Source organism: Danio rerio, chromosome 11, assembly GCF_052040795.2.
Source record: "Danio rerio strain M-AB ecotype USA chromosome 11, GRCz13ab, whole genome shotgun sequence".
NCBI classification, from domain to species: Eukaryota; Metazoa; Chordata; class Actinopteri; order Cypriniformes; family Danionidae; genus Danio; species Danio rerio.
In genome coordinates this window covers 7,385,829-7,402,079 of record NC_141031.1, presented here as the reverse complement: position 1 = coordinate 7,402,079, position 16,251 = coordinate 7,385,829, and the positions used below count along the sequence as shown (strand labels likewise).

At 37.8% G+C, this 16,251-nt stretch overlaps 1 protein-coding gene and 1 long non-coding RNA gene across 4 annotated transcripts in view; both read right to left on the bottom strand.

Moving 5' to 3' along the window:
- The window catches only part of LOC147841652 (uncharacterized), a 36,681-nt gene that overhangs the window by 13,291 nt on the left and 7,139 nt on the right, over nucleotides 1-16,251 (bottom strand). The gene's annotated exons all lie outside the window — the stretch shown is intronic.
- On the bottom strand, nucleotides 2,484-14,770 carry LOC141376530 (uncharacterized). 3 transcript variants are annotated; one of them, XR_015502287.1, is made up of 10 exons: nucleotides 11,999-14,770; nucleotides 11,444-11,569; nucleotides 9,903-10,037; nucleotides 7,878-8,777; nucleotides 7,680-7,774; nucleotides 7,543-7,593; nucleotides 6,036-6,498; nucleotides 5,659-5,773; nucleotides 4,031-4,099; nucleotides 2,484-2,701 (listed from the first exon to the last, which is right to left on the bottom strand). XR_015502287.1 is itself a non-coding variant. In XM_087273154.1 (9 exons), the coding sequence occupies exons 1-8, from the start codon at nucleotides 12,285-12,287 to the stop codon at nucleotides 5,688-5,690; spliced, it is 2,145 nt and encodes a 714-aa protein (XP_087129280.1). In that variant the 5' UTR covers nucleotides 12,288-14,770; the 3' UTR covers nucleotides 2,484-4,099; nucleotides 5,659-5,687. The 3 variants fall into 3 exon arrangements, 1 of the variants encoding a protein (XP_087129280.1); XR_015502288.1 differs by having other exon boundaries at nucleotides 2,484-3,097; nucleotides 3,467-4,099; nucleotides 11,999-14,155; XM_087273154.1 differs by having other exon boundaries at nucleotides 2,484-4,099.

Genomic DNA, 16,251 nt, shown 5'->3' with positions numbered 1-16,251 from the left:
TCTATTTCCAGATTCGAAAAGCTCTGGAGTAAAAAATGTTAATTACAAACATATTTTTGTCGCCACTGTAATCCACACATGTGGTCCACGCACGAGATGTGCTCTCATCACGGGGAAATGGAAACAAAACCGTTGTTGCGGCACTTTTATAAACGCAACACTGACAAACCATGTCCCCGAACAATTCTTTTACTAGTTTGAATTACGGTTGGCAACTCTCTTCTCTCTGAACACTGTAACAGATAATATGAGTCTCAGAAGCTATATCATGCATATTAATGAAGTTGCATCTCATTCACAATATAGCACACTGATTGGTTCAAACAAAGTCTTTCTCATGAATTAATCAACAGATGTGCTGAAAGCTCAATGACATCACTTTGTACAGACAGCCAATCTTTAAGCAGGAATTTAGACAATGATCTCATCGCCGTGACAAAAGAAGTTGTACCTGGATGATGGAAGCTTTCAGCGATGCTTCTGACTGAGCCCAGCACAGAGTTTAATGAACTGTTGTCCGGTGTTAGTAGGAGAATTTTCCCCCGGAACACCAACAACAGGCACAACATCATAGTCACACCCCTACAAGACAAAGCTCATGATTGTTTAACGCGACACGAATGTTCGCGACGTTCAGATTTTTCAACTTTTCCAACTCGCGATTCACGCGTCAATAGCGCAATGCGCTCAACTCGCAACATGTCATTCGCAAGTAACGCACCATAGGATGTCTTTTCGCTCTTTGCATTAACTTTACATGAAATCACTTGCTCTTGATGCTTCATCCACGTCAGTATTAGGTAACTTTGATATTTGGGGATATTTGGATATCCCTTTGTTGTCACATCCGTCAGTGACCACCTGAGGGCGCTGTAGTGCACTAGGACTTTGTAGGCACTACAGCGTCCCAGGAAAAGAACTACATTTTCATACATGCCCCGCGCACACACCGGAACACCTACACTGACCTGTCAGTCAACGCGTTCTGTCACGTTTAGCGTGATCAAAACAATATCAAAACGGGAACAAAAGATTGCGGATTCAAGTGCAGATTTATTTACAGTGCAAAAACATAAAACAAGGCGTTCAAAGTACAAATAAACCACAAAATCAGAAACTAAAACAGAGACAAGGCTCAGGAAACAAAACTCGAAAAACTAGACTAGGCAAAAATACAAAAAAAATGATCAGGAACAAACAACTAAGAATATCAAACTTACTGCAGGACTGGGAACAAGACAGACAAGGTAGACAAACGACGCGATGACAAACTGAGGTGAAATGGTTGTATAAATAGTCCAGATAATCAACGGCAACACAAAACAGATGTGATGACAGGTCAGTGTAGGTGTTCCGGTGTGTGCGCGGGGCATGTATGAAAATGTAGTTCTTTTCCTGGGACGCTGTAGTGCCTACAAAGTCCTAGTGCACTACAACGCCCTCAGGTGGTCACTGACGGATGTGACATTTGTTCTCTGACTGAATTAGAAAGTACTTCATTTGACCAGTATTAAAGTTGTAATGTGTAATGACCCCTAACAGTGATGGTCTGGATTAAGCAATATGATGCAACACTAAACCAATATTGACAACTGGGGAACATTAAATGCAGATATAAGAGGTCTTGTTAATGCATGAATTGGGTTCAGAATGTTGAAAGAATGTTGTGTAGACTACCAGTTAATAAACTGAAAAGAAAATGAATGAATGAATGAATAATGTTAATTACTGATTACTAGTCACATCATCATTCAGCTTCGGTCACACTCCTCCAGAGTTTAACAAGGCAGACTTATTAATGCATCGTTTTTATCTCTGAATATGTTTAAAAAAAAAGGACATGAATAACCTAAACCTTAGAATTTTAACTAGTGTTAGGTAAGTTGCTTTCAAACATTAATTACTTATTACATCATTAAAATTGTATTGAAATGACTGTCTAAAAGGTAATTGAGTGACGAGTTTGTAACCTAAAAATCCATATATGATAGTAATGAAACTCATCAAGCGGTGCTTTTTAGTCTTGTCTAAAAGTGCTGTTCTAAAAGCAGAAGCCAACAGGCTACACTGAAGATTAATCCTTTATTCATCAAGAGCTGGCAAAATCCACATTGTCAATCTTGATTTCAAAGTGAAGGTGAAGTTTGTGGGATGCATCTGCGAATACACACACTTACAGCATACTGTTTGTGACGCTGTACAACAATAATTCATATTGTTGACATTACTGTGATGGGTTTAGTTACCCCATAGGGGTAGACCTTCATTAAAAAAAAACAATTTAATGGATAATTTGATCAATAATAGGAATAATGCTCTGTATAGTTGCTGTTTTTACATTATTTTTTTTTTTTATGTTTACTGTTTAGTCAGGCAATCCCGATATGGAGAGCAGTATTTCAGTAAATCTGAATGCACAAACACCAACACAAGAGCACCCAGATAACCAGACCTCAATATAAATAACACAATTAACACAAATGTTCAGCTTGATTTTTTATTAAGAGTGCAAAACATACAACATATTCAGTAAACACAAAACAGCAAAAGAACAGAAATGGAATTTTATGAAATTTTTCATTTTAGATGTACAATCCTTTTCATTTATACAGAAAAATCTCTTAGACAGAAGAAACTGCATCTTTAATACTGATACTCCAATATATTGATGCAAACATCATTTGAAGAGGATGTGTTGTTTCTCCAGACATTATGAGGATGATGAATAAAAAAATCCACCCTGAAAAAGAGCCGAACACCGGCACTCTGAACATCTCAGATTTCGCCAGCACTTCAGCCTGGGTCGCAATGCATTGGGTCAGATTTATAAGAGAAGCAAAACCTGTCCATAATTTATTAAGTTCCTGCATGTTTTTAATGTTTGGCTTCACATCATGAACTGTTTTTTGACTTTTCAGTAACTTTTCTTATGAACTTGATATTAATTATTGAATTAATATGCACTGATGCTATCGCTTAAAGGGGCAGTTCACCCAAAACTGAAAATTCTGTCATCATTAAGCACTCTTTACTTGTTTATGTGTATCAATCCTTTTATTTTTATCATTTATTGTTATTAAAAGGCCCTCCACCACCCCTAACTCCTCCTAGATCATTTCTGATATCAGTAATTCTGAAATCTGAGAGCTCCCTCATCCTCAAAGCCCAAAAGAAAATACCAGCAAAAAAGTTTTTCTGGTTGTTTCCGGACTTTGTTTCTGAGCAACTTGGGGCTGTTGCTGTCTATGGAGGATGAGGGAGCTCTCCGATTTCATCTAAAAATATATTAATTTGTGTTTAGGGGATTTTGACGCCAATTAAATGTAAAGCATGCTTATTTTAGCCTAGGACTGTCCAAAAATAACCTTAGAAATATAGAAGTCTACAATTATTTTAGGGGTCAGTGTAAGTAATGTATACTTCCATCCACAACACAAACTGAAGACATAAGGCCCTCCACCACCACCTTACTCCTCCTAGATCATTTGGTATCAGTAATTGTGAAATCTGAGAACTCCCTCATCCTCAAAGCCCAAAAGAAAATACCAGAAAAGATTTTCTGGTTGTTTCCGGACTTTGTTTCTGAGCAACTTGGGGCTGTTGCTGTCTATGGATGAGGGAGCTCTCTGATTTTATCTAAAAATATCTTCATTTGTGTTCAGGGGATTTTGTTGCCAATTTAAAAAAAAATATCCATTCCTATTCTAGCCTAGGACTGTCCAAAATATATATATTTTGAAACCTGCTTTTCGTGTAAACCTGACCCAATGCATTGCACCGGTGCAGGTGTTTCTTCATCCTCATCCTCTGGAGAAACAACACGTCCTCCTCAAAATGCACTCAGATTTAACCATCCCTATCCTCAGAGTCCACCATGGGTTTCCATTTCTGACAGCACAGAACAGGCAGTTTCCTGGAATTGATGATGACGCTGATCCTGCAGTGTTTGGGTCCCAGGACAGACTCTGGATCAGGCTCTGGTTCTGGATCAGTTAGATGTGAGTTCTTCTTTTTTATGCTTCTTTATGACGATTTTGTTGGTTTTTATGAGTTTTTTTATTTAGAAAACCTCTTTTTTTTTTTTTTTTCTTGCTGCTTTCTAAGTGAAGTCCATACCGAGGAAAAACAAAAGAAGAAATATTAAAGGGTCACGAAACACCAAAACACATTTTTTGAGCTGTTGACAGTCATATATGTGTCCCACACTGCTAAAAACACTATTAGGACACCTATATTTCACTAAAAAGTGTAAATTGGTTGTTTTTGCGTTATTTCAAGCAAATTTGTACTTCCTGTTTGAAACGAATTTTTGAAGCTGCGTCACGGCCATGACATAATAGCGTTGTATTCCAGCGTGCAGACTGGGCGTCTGTGCCTGAGTGAGTCTTATTACGTCTTACAGTGTGATGCATTAATGCATGAGTAAGGCTTGGGTCAAACCAATCAGCGCGCTCTATTGTGCAACTTCATTAATATTCATTATTGTCACCGTGTTTACACCACAAAGACGCCACGTTGTGTTGGCAAAACAAGCGTGAAGTGCTGCTTTTATAGTTTGCTGCTGTTAAGTTTCGTTTTCATTTTCTCTCTGTGAGAGCTTATCTGGATCACGTGTGGATTAACAGTGTACGCGACGCGCGACAACAATAACTTACGTGTCTAAGGAGGATTATTGTTTACCTGAGAGCTGTTCTCATCTGCAAACGCTGAAATCTGGATTTGCTTGTAGTATTCTCTTCATAAAGACGCGGCTCTAGTTGCTGGTGATTGTTCTGTCTATACAGATTTGGTAAGAGAGCGACCAGTGCTCTTTGTTTATTCAGTTTGTTCGTATCGAATTAAGTTAACTATTGCACTGAGTGCAGAAATGTTAGCACCGCATTTTGTGACCGGAATAACACACGCGGCTTTCTGACACTACCTGCCGTGTGCATCTAAGTTTCCGGGAAATGCAGAGGTTTTTTTTCTCTCATTCGCCGTGCGGTATCAAACATTGCATGAAAAATACACACTTGCTGCAGTTCCTCGAATCAAATATCTCGTTTGTCGCGAGAGGCATGAATGAATTCCCTGAATGAAAGAGCCAAACTGCAGTTAAAGTCCAACATTTAATAATTTGGCAATTAATTCGACTACAGATGTCCATGTAGGTTAAACACCATCCCTTTCTCCTGTCTGTGTGTGTGTGTATTTTGACTCTGAAACTCGCGCGTGCACAAATAGACACTCCCACACCATCCCACTTTAGTTCCTCCGACACTCCCCCCTAAACAGAGCTGGACACGCCCACTTTTCTGACTTTTTCCAAAGTAGAGGTGTGAAAACACCCTGCTGAAACGAGGGGGTTTCATGGCCCTTTAAAAACATGTCTGGTATTTGTCTAGCACATGTTTATATAACGTGAGAAGCATCCCAGCGGGCACTCTGATGTCAAAACTACATCAAAAACAGGTTAAAAATGCTGATCGATTGTATGTAAATTGATTAAATTGACGTGTTTTTGACGCCAGTGTTAGATGTCAATTTGATGTAATTTTGACGTCAAGCTAGTTTACATGCATTGTAGTGTGTTTTGGACATGTTTTTATGTTGTTTTAACATCAAAGTGGGATGCTAAACCTGCTAAATGTAGTTTCCTTCAGGCTGAGTTGTGTTTACCTTCATCTGTATCGAGTCTCGTCTTCATTCTAGAATCTCCTCATCCAGTCATGATAGAAGAACTGATCAAGCGTCATGTTTTGGTTCATAGACTTTTGGATCAGATCACTGCAGTCTGTACAAGGGGAAAGATGGTTAATACACTGCTTATAAGAATCCATCTTACTTATAAGCCTTTATAATATACATTAAAGCTGACATTTATCAAGAAGCTTCTGAAATTTGTGATTAAAATACTACCAATGGCTGTATCCTAAACCACCCCTATACCCTTAATAGTGCAGTATTTGCCAGGATGTGCATAAAAATGTAGGTTTAACTTCAAAAATAAAGTTGAAATCTTTTTATGGAAACACAGCTAGTGTCTGTTCACTCACCACTGGTTAAGCTGGACGTAACCGCATACATGCCTCCAGACACCATGAAAGACAGCAGGTAGCCTAAAGCTCTTGTGCTAGCGAAAACAGAGTAAAGGTAGTGTCGTTCATCCACTTCATAAGAGCAACCGAAGTCGATCAGCTTGATCTGCAAAGTCTTCTTGTTGACCAGGATGTTGTTGGAATGCAGGTCGTTGTGCACAATGCCTCTTTTAAAGCAATGCTGGACTGCCCGGTATATCTGATGCATCAGGCTACGTGCCACAGATTCGGTCAGCTTCCTGTGCTTTCTTACAAATTTCTCCAGGGCTTCACAAGGCTTGGGGTACTCCATGACCAATAAAATGCATTCAGGTTCATCAAACCACTCATACATTTCGATCACGTATTGGCACAATGGCAGACGCTTTAGCATGAGCATAGTCGCCACTTCTTTGATCAGCGGGTTGGAAGCTAAAGTAGGCTATTGAGAAAAAGGGAACAAGGGTTAGTTGATGCAGACCTGAAGAAAGAGTTCATTTAAAGGATTACTTCATGAAAAAAATGTTTTAAGATATTAAGAAATTCAAAATATTTGGGCAAAAAGGTCAAGATTACAGTAGTGTAGGGAAGGATGAGTAACAGCAAATGGCCCATATCCACTGAGTAATACGGTACAGTTCGGTACGCTTTTATGGCCTTTTCACTGTTAAAGGTTACCAAAAAGAGAACCGTACCGTACAATTTTTTGAGTACCCTTTGCAAATGGTACCTAGCACAACAAAAGGGTACCAAAAGGCAGAGCTAGACGCGCAGCTGAACGCTATTGGTTTACAGAGAAATGTCACTAGCGCAAACAGCCGGGAGAATGAAAACAAAGGAAGCGTCATTTCTAGAAGCATAGCCGAGACAAAATCATATGATAACAAACCATAGTCGACCTGAGCTCAAACAAACGTCGTCATCTTGAAGACAGCCACAAAGTCAGGAAGAACAAAATCTGCTGTGTTCTGTTGTTATGTTCATTTATGTTGCATTTATTTTATATAATCGCAGACGTTACAGTAGACTAATTCGCCCTACCATTGATCTGCAGTAATAATCAAATCATGTTCATAGAAAAGTTAGTAATGAACATTTATACACAAGCATTTATGTGTATAAAGCATCTGTTTTGTAAGAAGTGCTTCTCCTATGATATGTGAACAACCCGTGCAGCTTTACTTTGACATTTCCTTGAGCGAGAATGACGTCATCTGAAACTGTCTGTCGTACACCGAGCCCATCAAAAGGGTACCATTTGTACCATTTGGCTGCGGAAACGCAAGCATGATAAAGATGACTCGTACCGACCCTTACTGTACCACTCAGTGGAAACAGGCCAAAAATGACTTTCTTCTACTTGACCATGAGTGAAATTTTCATACAGATTCAAATGACTGGATTTAACCTTTTAAAATTCAACTGTGCAACAATAAATGTGTCCAAATCATAACATTAAATATTGAGTGACTTTTTTCCAACTTACCTTGAAGACGTAACGGTCATCGCTTCTCTTATAAATCCGCTTGATGGCAACCTGCAAAGAGGAAATACAATTATTATTTTTTCCCACATATTCAGTCTCTAATTCATTTTAAAAAAACACAGATAAGAGAGTTTTACCTCCATGCAATCAGATTTACGGACCGCTTTGTGCACTGTACCGAAGGCCCCGAATCCCAGAACAACTCCCAGTTCATAGAAACTTTCCAAAGATCCTGAAAAGAAGAAGAGGTTGTTTAAGTGTTTTCAGGTTTATCATACTGATATTATCTTACATTAACAAACATATGTTGTATTAGCATATATAATAGTACTGACGCGTATCATCACAGGCTCCTGATGCTGAGATCTGGAGCCCAGACGGTCCAGGGACAGGCTCTGGATCTGGATGAGGTTTAGCAGTGTTCTGGACCCCAGATGGTCCAGGGACAGGCTCTTCATCCTTATCAGACTTTTCATCCGGATCTGGCTCTTCATCCTGATCTGGCTCTTCATCCTGATCTCGCTCTTCATCCGGATCTGGCTCTTTATCCGGATCTGGCTCTTTATCCGGATCTGGCTCTTTATCTGGATCTGGCTCTCGATCTGGCTCTCGATCTGGATCGGGCTCTTCACCCGGGTCTGGCTCTCGATCTGGATCTTCACCCGGATCTGGCGCTTCACCCGGATCTGGCTCTCGATCTGGATCTTCACCCTGATCTGGCGCTTCACCCGGATCTGGCTCTCGATCTGGATCTGGATCTTCATCATACTCTTGATCCGGATCTGGCTCCTGATTTGGACCTGGCTCTTGATCTGGATCAGGCTCTGAAACCAGATCAGGCTCTCGATCTGGATCTGGCTCTAGATCTGGACCTGGCTCATGATCTGGATTGTGCTCTGAATCAGGATCAGGCTCTGGATCTGGATAAGACTCAAGATCTGGCTCTTGATCTGGATTGTGCACTGAATCAGGATCAGGCTCTGGATCTGGATAAGGCTCTTGATCTGGCTCTTGATCTGGATTGTGCACTGAATCATGATCAGGCTCGGGATCTGGATTAGGCTCTAGATCTGGCTCTTGATCTGGATTGTGCTCTGAATCAGGCTCTTGATCTGGATCAGAATTAGGCTCTCCTTTTGTCCGTCTTCTGCGGAGGAAAGGCTTCTTCATGACCTTCCACACCCTCCTGAAGAAAGCATGGATTTTGTTCCTCCTGCTGCCTTGTGTTTGGATTTCTTAAACAAAGAAAAAACAACACAGAAAATATTAGAAATGTGACAGTCAGTTATTGTATCACCTATTAAGAACATATAAATGTAAAATATTAATACTTTAGATATGGACTGGATTGTCCAAAAGTGGGACACCTATGGTCTAATGAGGAGGCCTGCATTCCCACAGGAGCCATAGGACCCGACCAGATTTCTTGCTGTTTGCCACTTGCTTGGTGCTGTGTGTCTATGTGTGTGTGTGTGTGTGTGTGTGTGTTTATACAGACAGCTTGTTATAGGCTGTCTGGACTCTGTATCATGTAGCTGGGTGGTTTTTGGTTTTAGTTTTTGGATCTCTAGTCTAGTGTTTGTAGCTCCTTCATAAACTCATGAATGCCAGTGAAACTATGAGTTATGCAAAGCTGTGGTGCTGTGTGATCAAAATCACATGTCCCATCATATATGATATTAAGTGCTTTGAAATGTGCATTTATTATTTAATGTTTCACATAATCTCAACTGAAACATGAAGAGAGGTTGGGACATAGAGAAGCTCCTCCTCTTTTTATAATCAGCCAATAGCATTTAGTTTTTCTCACAGCTCTGCCAGCGAGAGTGGTTAAGCTCAAGCCCATCAAATGAGAAGCCAATGAGAAAAGAGGGGCGGGCATGTCAGACACTAGAGAGCATTTGATTGGTCAGAATATTTAATGACAAACTGAAGTATGAGGTGACGTCAAAAAATCTTTGACTGCTTTAGGCAGAAGTGACAAACTGCAAGCTTTACATGTTAATATCTTTTAAATGTGAATTTTATTACTGTTTTGTACCACTCTAGCTTATAGATATTATCAAGTCTAACATACTGATACTAACATGTAAAATTATAACATTATTTTAATTTCACAGGACCTTTAAGGAGTAAGTTAATTTGGAGTCATAGGCCTGTAAGAATAATTGCTTTGTGTCTATAATAAGTGCATTAAAATGATCATATCGTATTATTTATCTGATGATTTTCAATTATCAATTTTTATATTGATTTTTCCCTCTGTCAGGAACTTTTGAGCTGCTGATTTTCTTAAAATAAAAGTACTAAGAGCAGCTAAATGTCTTTCATTTCTTTTATGTGGTTTCAGACAGTCTCACCGGTTGTGTTTTCCTCCACACTGTTATCGGGAGAGGACTCATACGGTGTTGTACTGTCATCTGAAAGCATCGTCCAGTCCTCTTCCAGCCATGGACAGAAGTCGCTGCAGAAGCTGATGACCTCCAAAAGTGAGCCTGGATGACAAAATCAGTCATAATGGTCAGTTTTCAGAAGCTGAGAATTATGGAAACACTTTATTGGACTCATCACGACACTTTTATGATCATGATATGAAAGTCACTATGTGAGATTATGCTTTTTATTTTATTTTCTTGATTAAATCTTGACCTGTCGTGGGTAACAAATGTGCCAGACTACTCAGTCATGCCGTGTTGTCTACGACGAGCATTATTTCCCAAAGCAGTCACAAGTGTTGCTATAACAATAATTCTTAAGTCAATTTAAAAATTTTTTTTATCTTATTTCAATATCAATAAACACTGATGCTTGTTTAGAACTAATAACTACATTATTTTAAGGGCATTCCTTACCACATGGATAGGATCAAACTTATGATTCCTGTTTAATATTAATATGTTTTCTGTGAAATCTAAATGTATATTTTCCTGCCATGGGTTTCTTATTAAACACTCCCTCGCCTGAGCTTGCCGCATGTAAGATGGAGAAAAGTAACGCAAACAAGCAGCAAGGAAAAATCAGATGCTCAAGATCTATTTTTTGATTACCTGACCTGCGCATTAGCGGCAGCACCCACTGAGATAACCAAAAAACGATGAGCTCCTATTGCACAGTGTCATCCGCATGATAGAACTCGTCATGAAGAACGAGAAAACAATTAAATATGCTAGACTTTCTGCGATGGTGTCGTGAGGCATCGCAGACATGGTATCGGTTGCCATGAACTATGCTACATTACACTAGAAGAAGCGATTGAATCTTGTGTCACGACGCCCATTTGTTGTTTACGAATCTCTAAGACACCCTACATCAAGGAAATCCTGCCGAAATTGTGTGAGCTGACCGGGGCTTGACTTGTATCAAATGTAACTTGACATAAACAAACATATCATATCCAGTTGTTGTCATGACAATTTGACATTACCCACACAACATAATGTGTCATAAATCTGTCATAACCATGATCGTCATGGGACCGTTGTAATTGTTTTGAATTTCATATTAGTGTCTTTCATTTTTCTTGACCTCAACTTCAGTGGTACAAATTGAATTTATAATTTGAAATCCATTAAATATTAATGATGCTGTTATAAATATAAGTATAAAACACGCTGACACTTTTAATAAGACATTTTTTTGTCAAAAACATTTACCACACACAGACATGCACAATGATATAGGTGATTTACAGTGACCCTACATAGGCGTGATGTATTTAATAAAGTAAAAAACAGTTATTATATGGCCTTCATCTGCCCATTTAGGACAATTTACCTTACAAGACAACGTTTTCTCATCTCCAAGTCGGTGTAAAACCCATTACTGATCATTTCTCATTTTTTGTTTAATGTTGTTTTTGTCATTTTTCAAGCTTAAGTCTAGTGGCTGCTGACAGACTCACCGGTTGTGATTTTCTCCACATTATTATCAGTAGCGGGTTCACCGGCATCCGAAACCACAGTCCAGTCCTCCTCATCCAGCCAGGGACAGAAGTTACTGCAGAAGCTGATGGTCTCCAAAGATGATCCTGAAAAACAAAATCAGTCATAAGGGGCAGTTTTCAGAATCTTTCTAAACTATTTATAACAAAAATATCTTCATGGAAAATGATGAACTATTACTTAATAAACTAAAAATTGCTGGCATAAGAGGAAAAATCATTCATTTTGAATCATACAGTGTACTTTTGGCTATATATATAAAAATTCATTGTTTTGTCGAGGCCCAGTAAAAAACAAAATGTCTTAAGGACTACCTCACAGAGCAACTTTATCTCATACCAAAGTCTATTTAAAATCCATTATTGATAATTTCTCGTTATTCTTTCATATGTAATGTGTCTATTTTCATGTGTGCATTTATTTTAATCCCTCAAAACTCGAGTGCATATATCTCTACCCTTGTTTTTTAATGGTTTAACACCTAATAAAGCTTGAATGTTTGCTGATAGGCTCACCAGTTGCATCTCCCTCCATTTTATTAGCAGTAGAGGGCTTGTGAAGAGCTGTAGCGGCCTCTGAAACCACAGTCCCGTCCACCTGGTCAAGCCAGGGACAGAAGTCGTCGCAAAAACCGATTGCGTCCATCCACAAACTCGCCTCTGCTTTCTCCATTCCACCACACACAGATGCTGTTGCTGCCATCGCGTGGACAAGCACAGGCATTGTGTTTTCACTCATAAAGTGTTCTTGTTCCCTCATTAAGAGTTTTAAGTCGACAGATAATTGGTAAATCGGTAAATTCATCGAAACTCTGTAAACGCGCTCAAATGACAATCCTTTCACTAGCTTGAATAATCACTGAAGTGAAGCCTGGTGTGCCGAGTGACGTCATTTATGGATCGTGGTTTGGAACAGCTTCTCTAGGCGTGTTTATTTTCAAATGTTCAGAGTTTTGCTCAAAGCGGCACAAATATGTCAATATTACCGAGCCAGCACTGATATATGTCTGAAACCGGGTCGTAATCGATAGACAACAGCCCCTGTCGTGGTTTGCCTCAGAAATAATACCTCGTCAATGTCAAAATGCTAGCCAATCAAATCAAACAAGGCGGGCTTTACAGTTCACGGAGAATATTTTAACATTAATTTCAGAAAATACAATATTACTCGAGTACAAAACATCAGCTTCACAAATCACTGTGTTTTTGACTGAATTATTTGTGTTAGAATACTGTGACATATTATAAAGGAAAAAACAAACAAACAAATATTAAATAATTGATCATATACATTATTATTCTGGCTTTTTGAAACATGAAAAACTTTATAGGCTCAAAATAAACTTTAAGAGCTGTTTAAAAATGTCCAAAGCTGTTTGTTTTTATGTTAACATTTAGGCTACATCATAATAATAAACTAAATCATAGTAAATATTATTTTGGGGGGAAATATACATCTATCTGAAAGAAGTAAAACAACTCCAAATTTTCAATTTAACACGCAGCAAATTGAGAGTTTATTGAGGAAAAACTCACAGGTAAAGATTTATTAATTGTGAAAATTGTATTAAAGTATGATCAAATTGTTGCTTGTTAATTAGTAAACATGGTTATTAATGTATATTACGTAAGCCTACAGTACGAGTGTTTTATAAATACGCCCATGTCATTGAAGAACTTTAATTATTTCAAGGCATTAAAATAAGCTTATGAAAACTGAAATAAAAGGTTTCTGGGTGTTGTTTTATATTTTAGAATTCAAATTATGTCATCTGAGGTTAGAGGAGAAGAGTTGCAATTTCCACATAATCCAGCAGGGGTCCATAAACACCTATTCATCTCCAGCTTATATTTCCTGACGCTTTACAAAACATTTCCTCACAAATTGATGACATATATTCACAAGATAACTGTTTTACCCTTATAAAACACATACAAATTCTGTATTTTATATTTTTGGTTGTTCCTGTCTGATATATGCTTAATTGTTTGCTGTGTTAAACACATTCCATGTTAATTTCGTATAATATAATTTGCCAGTTTCTATACAAATGTTGCAGTCATACATGTGTGTTTGTGTGCAGAAATATTGCAGATTCATAATGGGTTTCACATTTCTTTAGGACACATTCATCTAAAACAAAATTCCCAGTCATTTTCAATGCAGCTTGAGTCCAAGGAACAAACTTTTTTTTTTTTCTTACAGTTTTTGTGTGTTTTACGATAGATTTTTAGGAAAAGTTGGAGAGTTTCATGCCCTTTCAATATATACAGTATATAAAAAAATAAGGATTTTAAGATTTAGTTATGTATATTTTTTTATGTAACATTTCCTTTTTTTTTGTAATGTAGTTTACTGATAACACCAAATTGTTGTACATTACAATATGTTCAATAATATATATATCCATTGGGGCCGCCCTGACCCCATGGGCCGATTAAGGGTTAATACCCAATCAACAAATTGCCTTTGGCCCGGATCTGGCCCAAATAAACTGCGAAGATGTGGCCCAGACCAGTTGTAGTGTTCCCCTGCCCAGAACTGGCCCACATCCTGTTTAGCCAGAACTGAACCAAAGTAGTGCCAGAACTCCACTGCTTCAGCCAAGTGATACATTTTTATATTGCACAGATATAGCTGAGGTCTGTTAAACCCGTATGCGGCCCACATGTGGCTGGCCAAATGTATAAACTTAGTAAATCACACACTACAACGATTTATTTCAAATAGTTTACTTAAGTCAATGCAAATTACATTCAGATAAATATTGAACAAAATGTGGACAAATAAAGTTAGAAAAGAACATACAACAGAGAAATACAAATATAGAAATAAAACATTTATTTATAAACTATACAGTTGAAGTCAGATTTATTAGCCCCCCTGTTAATCCACCAACCCCCCCCCCCCCCCAAGTTTGTTTAACAAATAAATTTTTTCAACACATTTCAAAACATAATAGCTATAATAACTCATTTCTAATAACTGATTTATTTTATATTTGCCATGATTACAGTAAATAATATGACTAGATATTTTTCAAGACACTTCTATACAGCTAAAAGTGATATTTAAAGGCTCAACTGGGTTAATTAGGTTAACTAGGCAGGTTAGAGTAATTAGGCAAGTTATTATATAATGATGATTTTGTTCTGTAGAAAAAAAAGCTTAAAGAGGCTAATAATATTGACCTTAAATAGCTTTTTAAAAAAAGTAAAATTGCTTTTATTACAGCTGAAATAAAACAAAGACATACTGTGAAATTTTCCTTGCTCCGTAAAACATCATTTGGGAAAAATAAAAAAAATAAAAATAAAAATCACTGAAAAACATTACAGAGCTTAACACAGCACCTTGATATATCCAAAATACTTAAAGAGTCCACCAAAAACAAAATTATATCATCATTCAGTTGTTCCAAACCCGTTTGTCTTTTTATTTTATTTAATTTTTTACACAAAAGAAGACATTTAGAAGAAAACTAGATACCAGTAACCATTGACATCCATAGTATGCAAAAGCACTGCAGTGTATGGGTGTTCCGTGTTTGTCTGAGGTGATTAGTCTACCGAAATGTGTATATTCCACACAAAGCCTGAAGCTGATCGCTCAGTACTTGTCACGTGACTCGTGGTTTTCAACTGGTGCACCTGGGAAATGCGAGCATGTGCAATTTGCATTCCCAATATGCGCATGGGTGCAAAAATAGATATGTGAACTGGTCCAGGCAGCTACACTTCTATTCACATTCAGAAGGCACTTTCCCTCCTGATCCTGCACAAAAATTCGATTTAGTCAGTTTAGGCTGAGTTGGACTGCCTTGTTTTTGGGTGCCGGTGTCCTTTTATATACAGAACATCTTAACTTGAATTTAAAATCTTTTACTACCTTTTTTAATACCTTCAAAAAACATTTTATTACCAGCACAACTAAAGCCTGGTTTATACTCGACATGTCCGCTAGTGCGCTTGAGTGCACGCGCCAAATGTTTTATTTCCTTTTTAGCAGAGGTGTAAAGAGCACCTGAAAACCATACTTGAGTAAAAGTAGATACCTTACTGTAAAAATTACTCCATTAAAAGTTACAAGTCACCAACTTCAATAAGACTTGAGTAAAAGTGTCAAAGAATCCATTTTTTAAAAAACTTAAGTATTTTACTCATACTACAGTTTTTCTCAGTCGCTTTGGTGCGTTTCTCACAACACTAGTGCATTTTTGCACAACATTTAATGATTTTCTCAAAACAATTAGTACAAACTGCAAAACCTAGCTGATAACCTGCAAAAGCGCGTCACATGCTCAAAATGGATAGTTCATTCCTCAAAAGCAAGTATTCATGTCAAGCAAAGTGTCAGTGTCATCAAAATGAAAAGTCCTGACACCATTGTTTATGAACAGGATAGTCAAATGGCTTAGTCATGTTTTCATTATGACGTTTACTCTTTTACATTTTTTCAATGGAAAAAAAAGTCCGATTTTAGTGACACTTCCTGAAAATGCTCAAGACAGCACTGTATCCGCTTGTTAAGTGATGACGTATGTAATACTATTTCCGGGTCCTAGCCGCCATTCATTTGAGTGGAGAAATCATTCGTTTATGATCACGTTTTATTCCTATCACACATTACAGTTTTTCTCGATTGCTTGGATGCAGTTGTAAACTGAAACTCCACATTTTCAAAACAGTTAACACATAGGCCTAAACTGCGGCACTCATGGTCAAAATGACACATTTTGCTTGCAAAAGGCACATATCATGTCAAAACA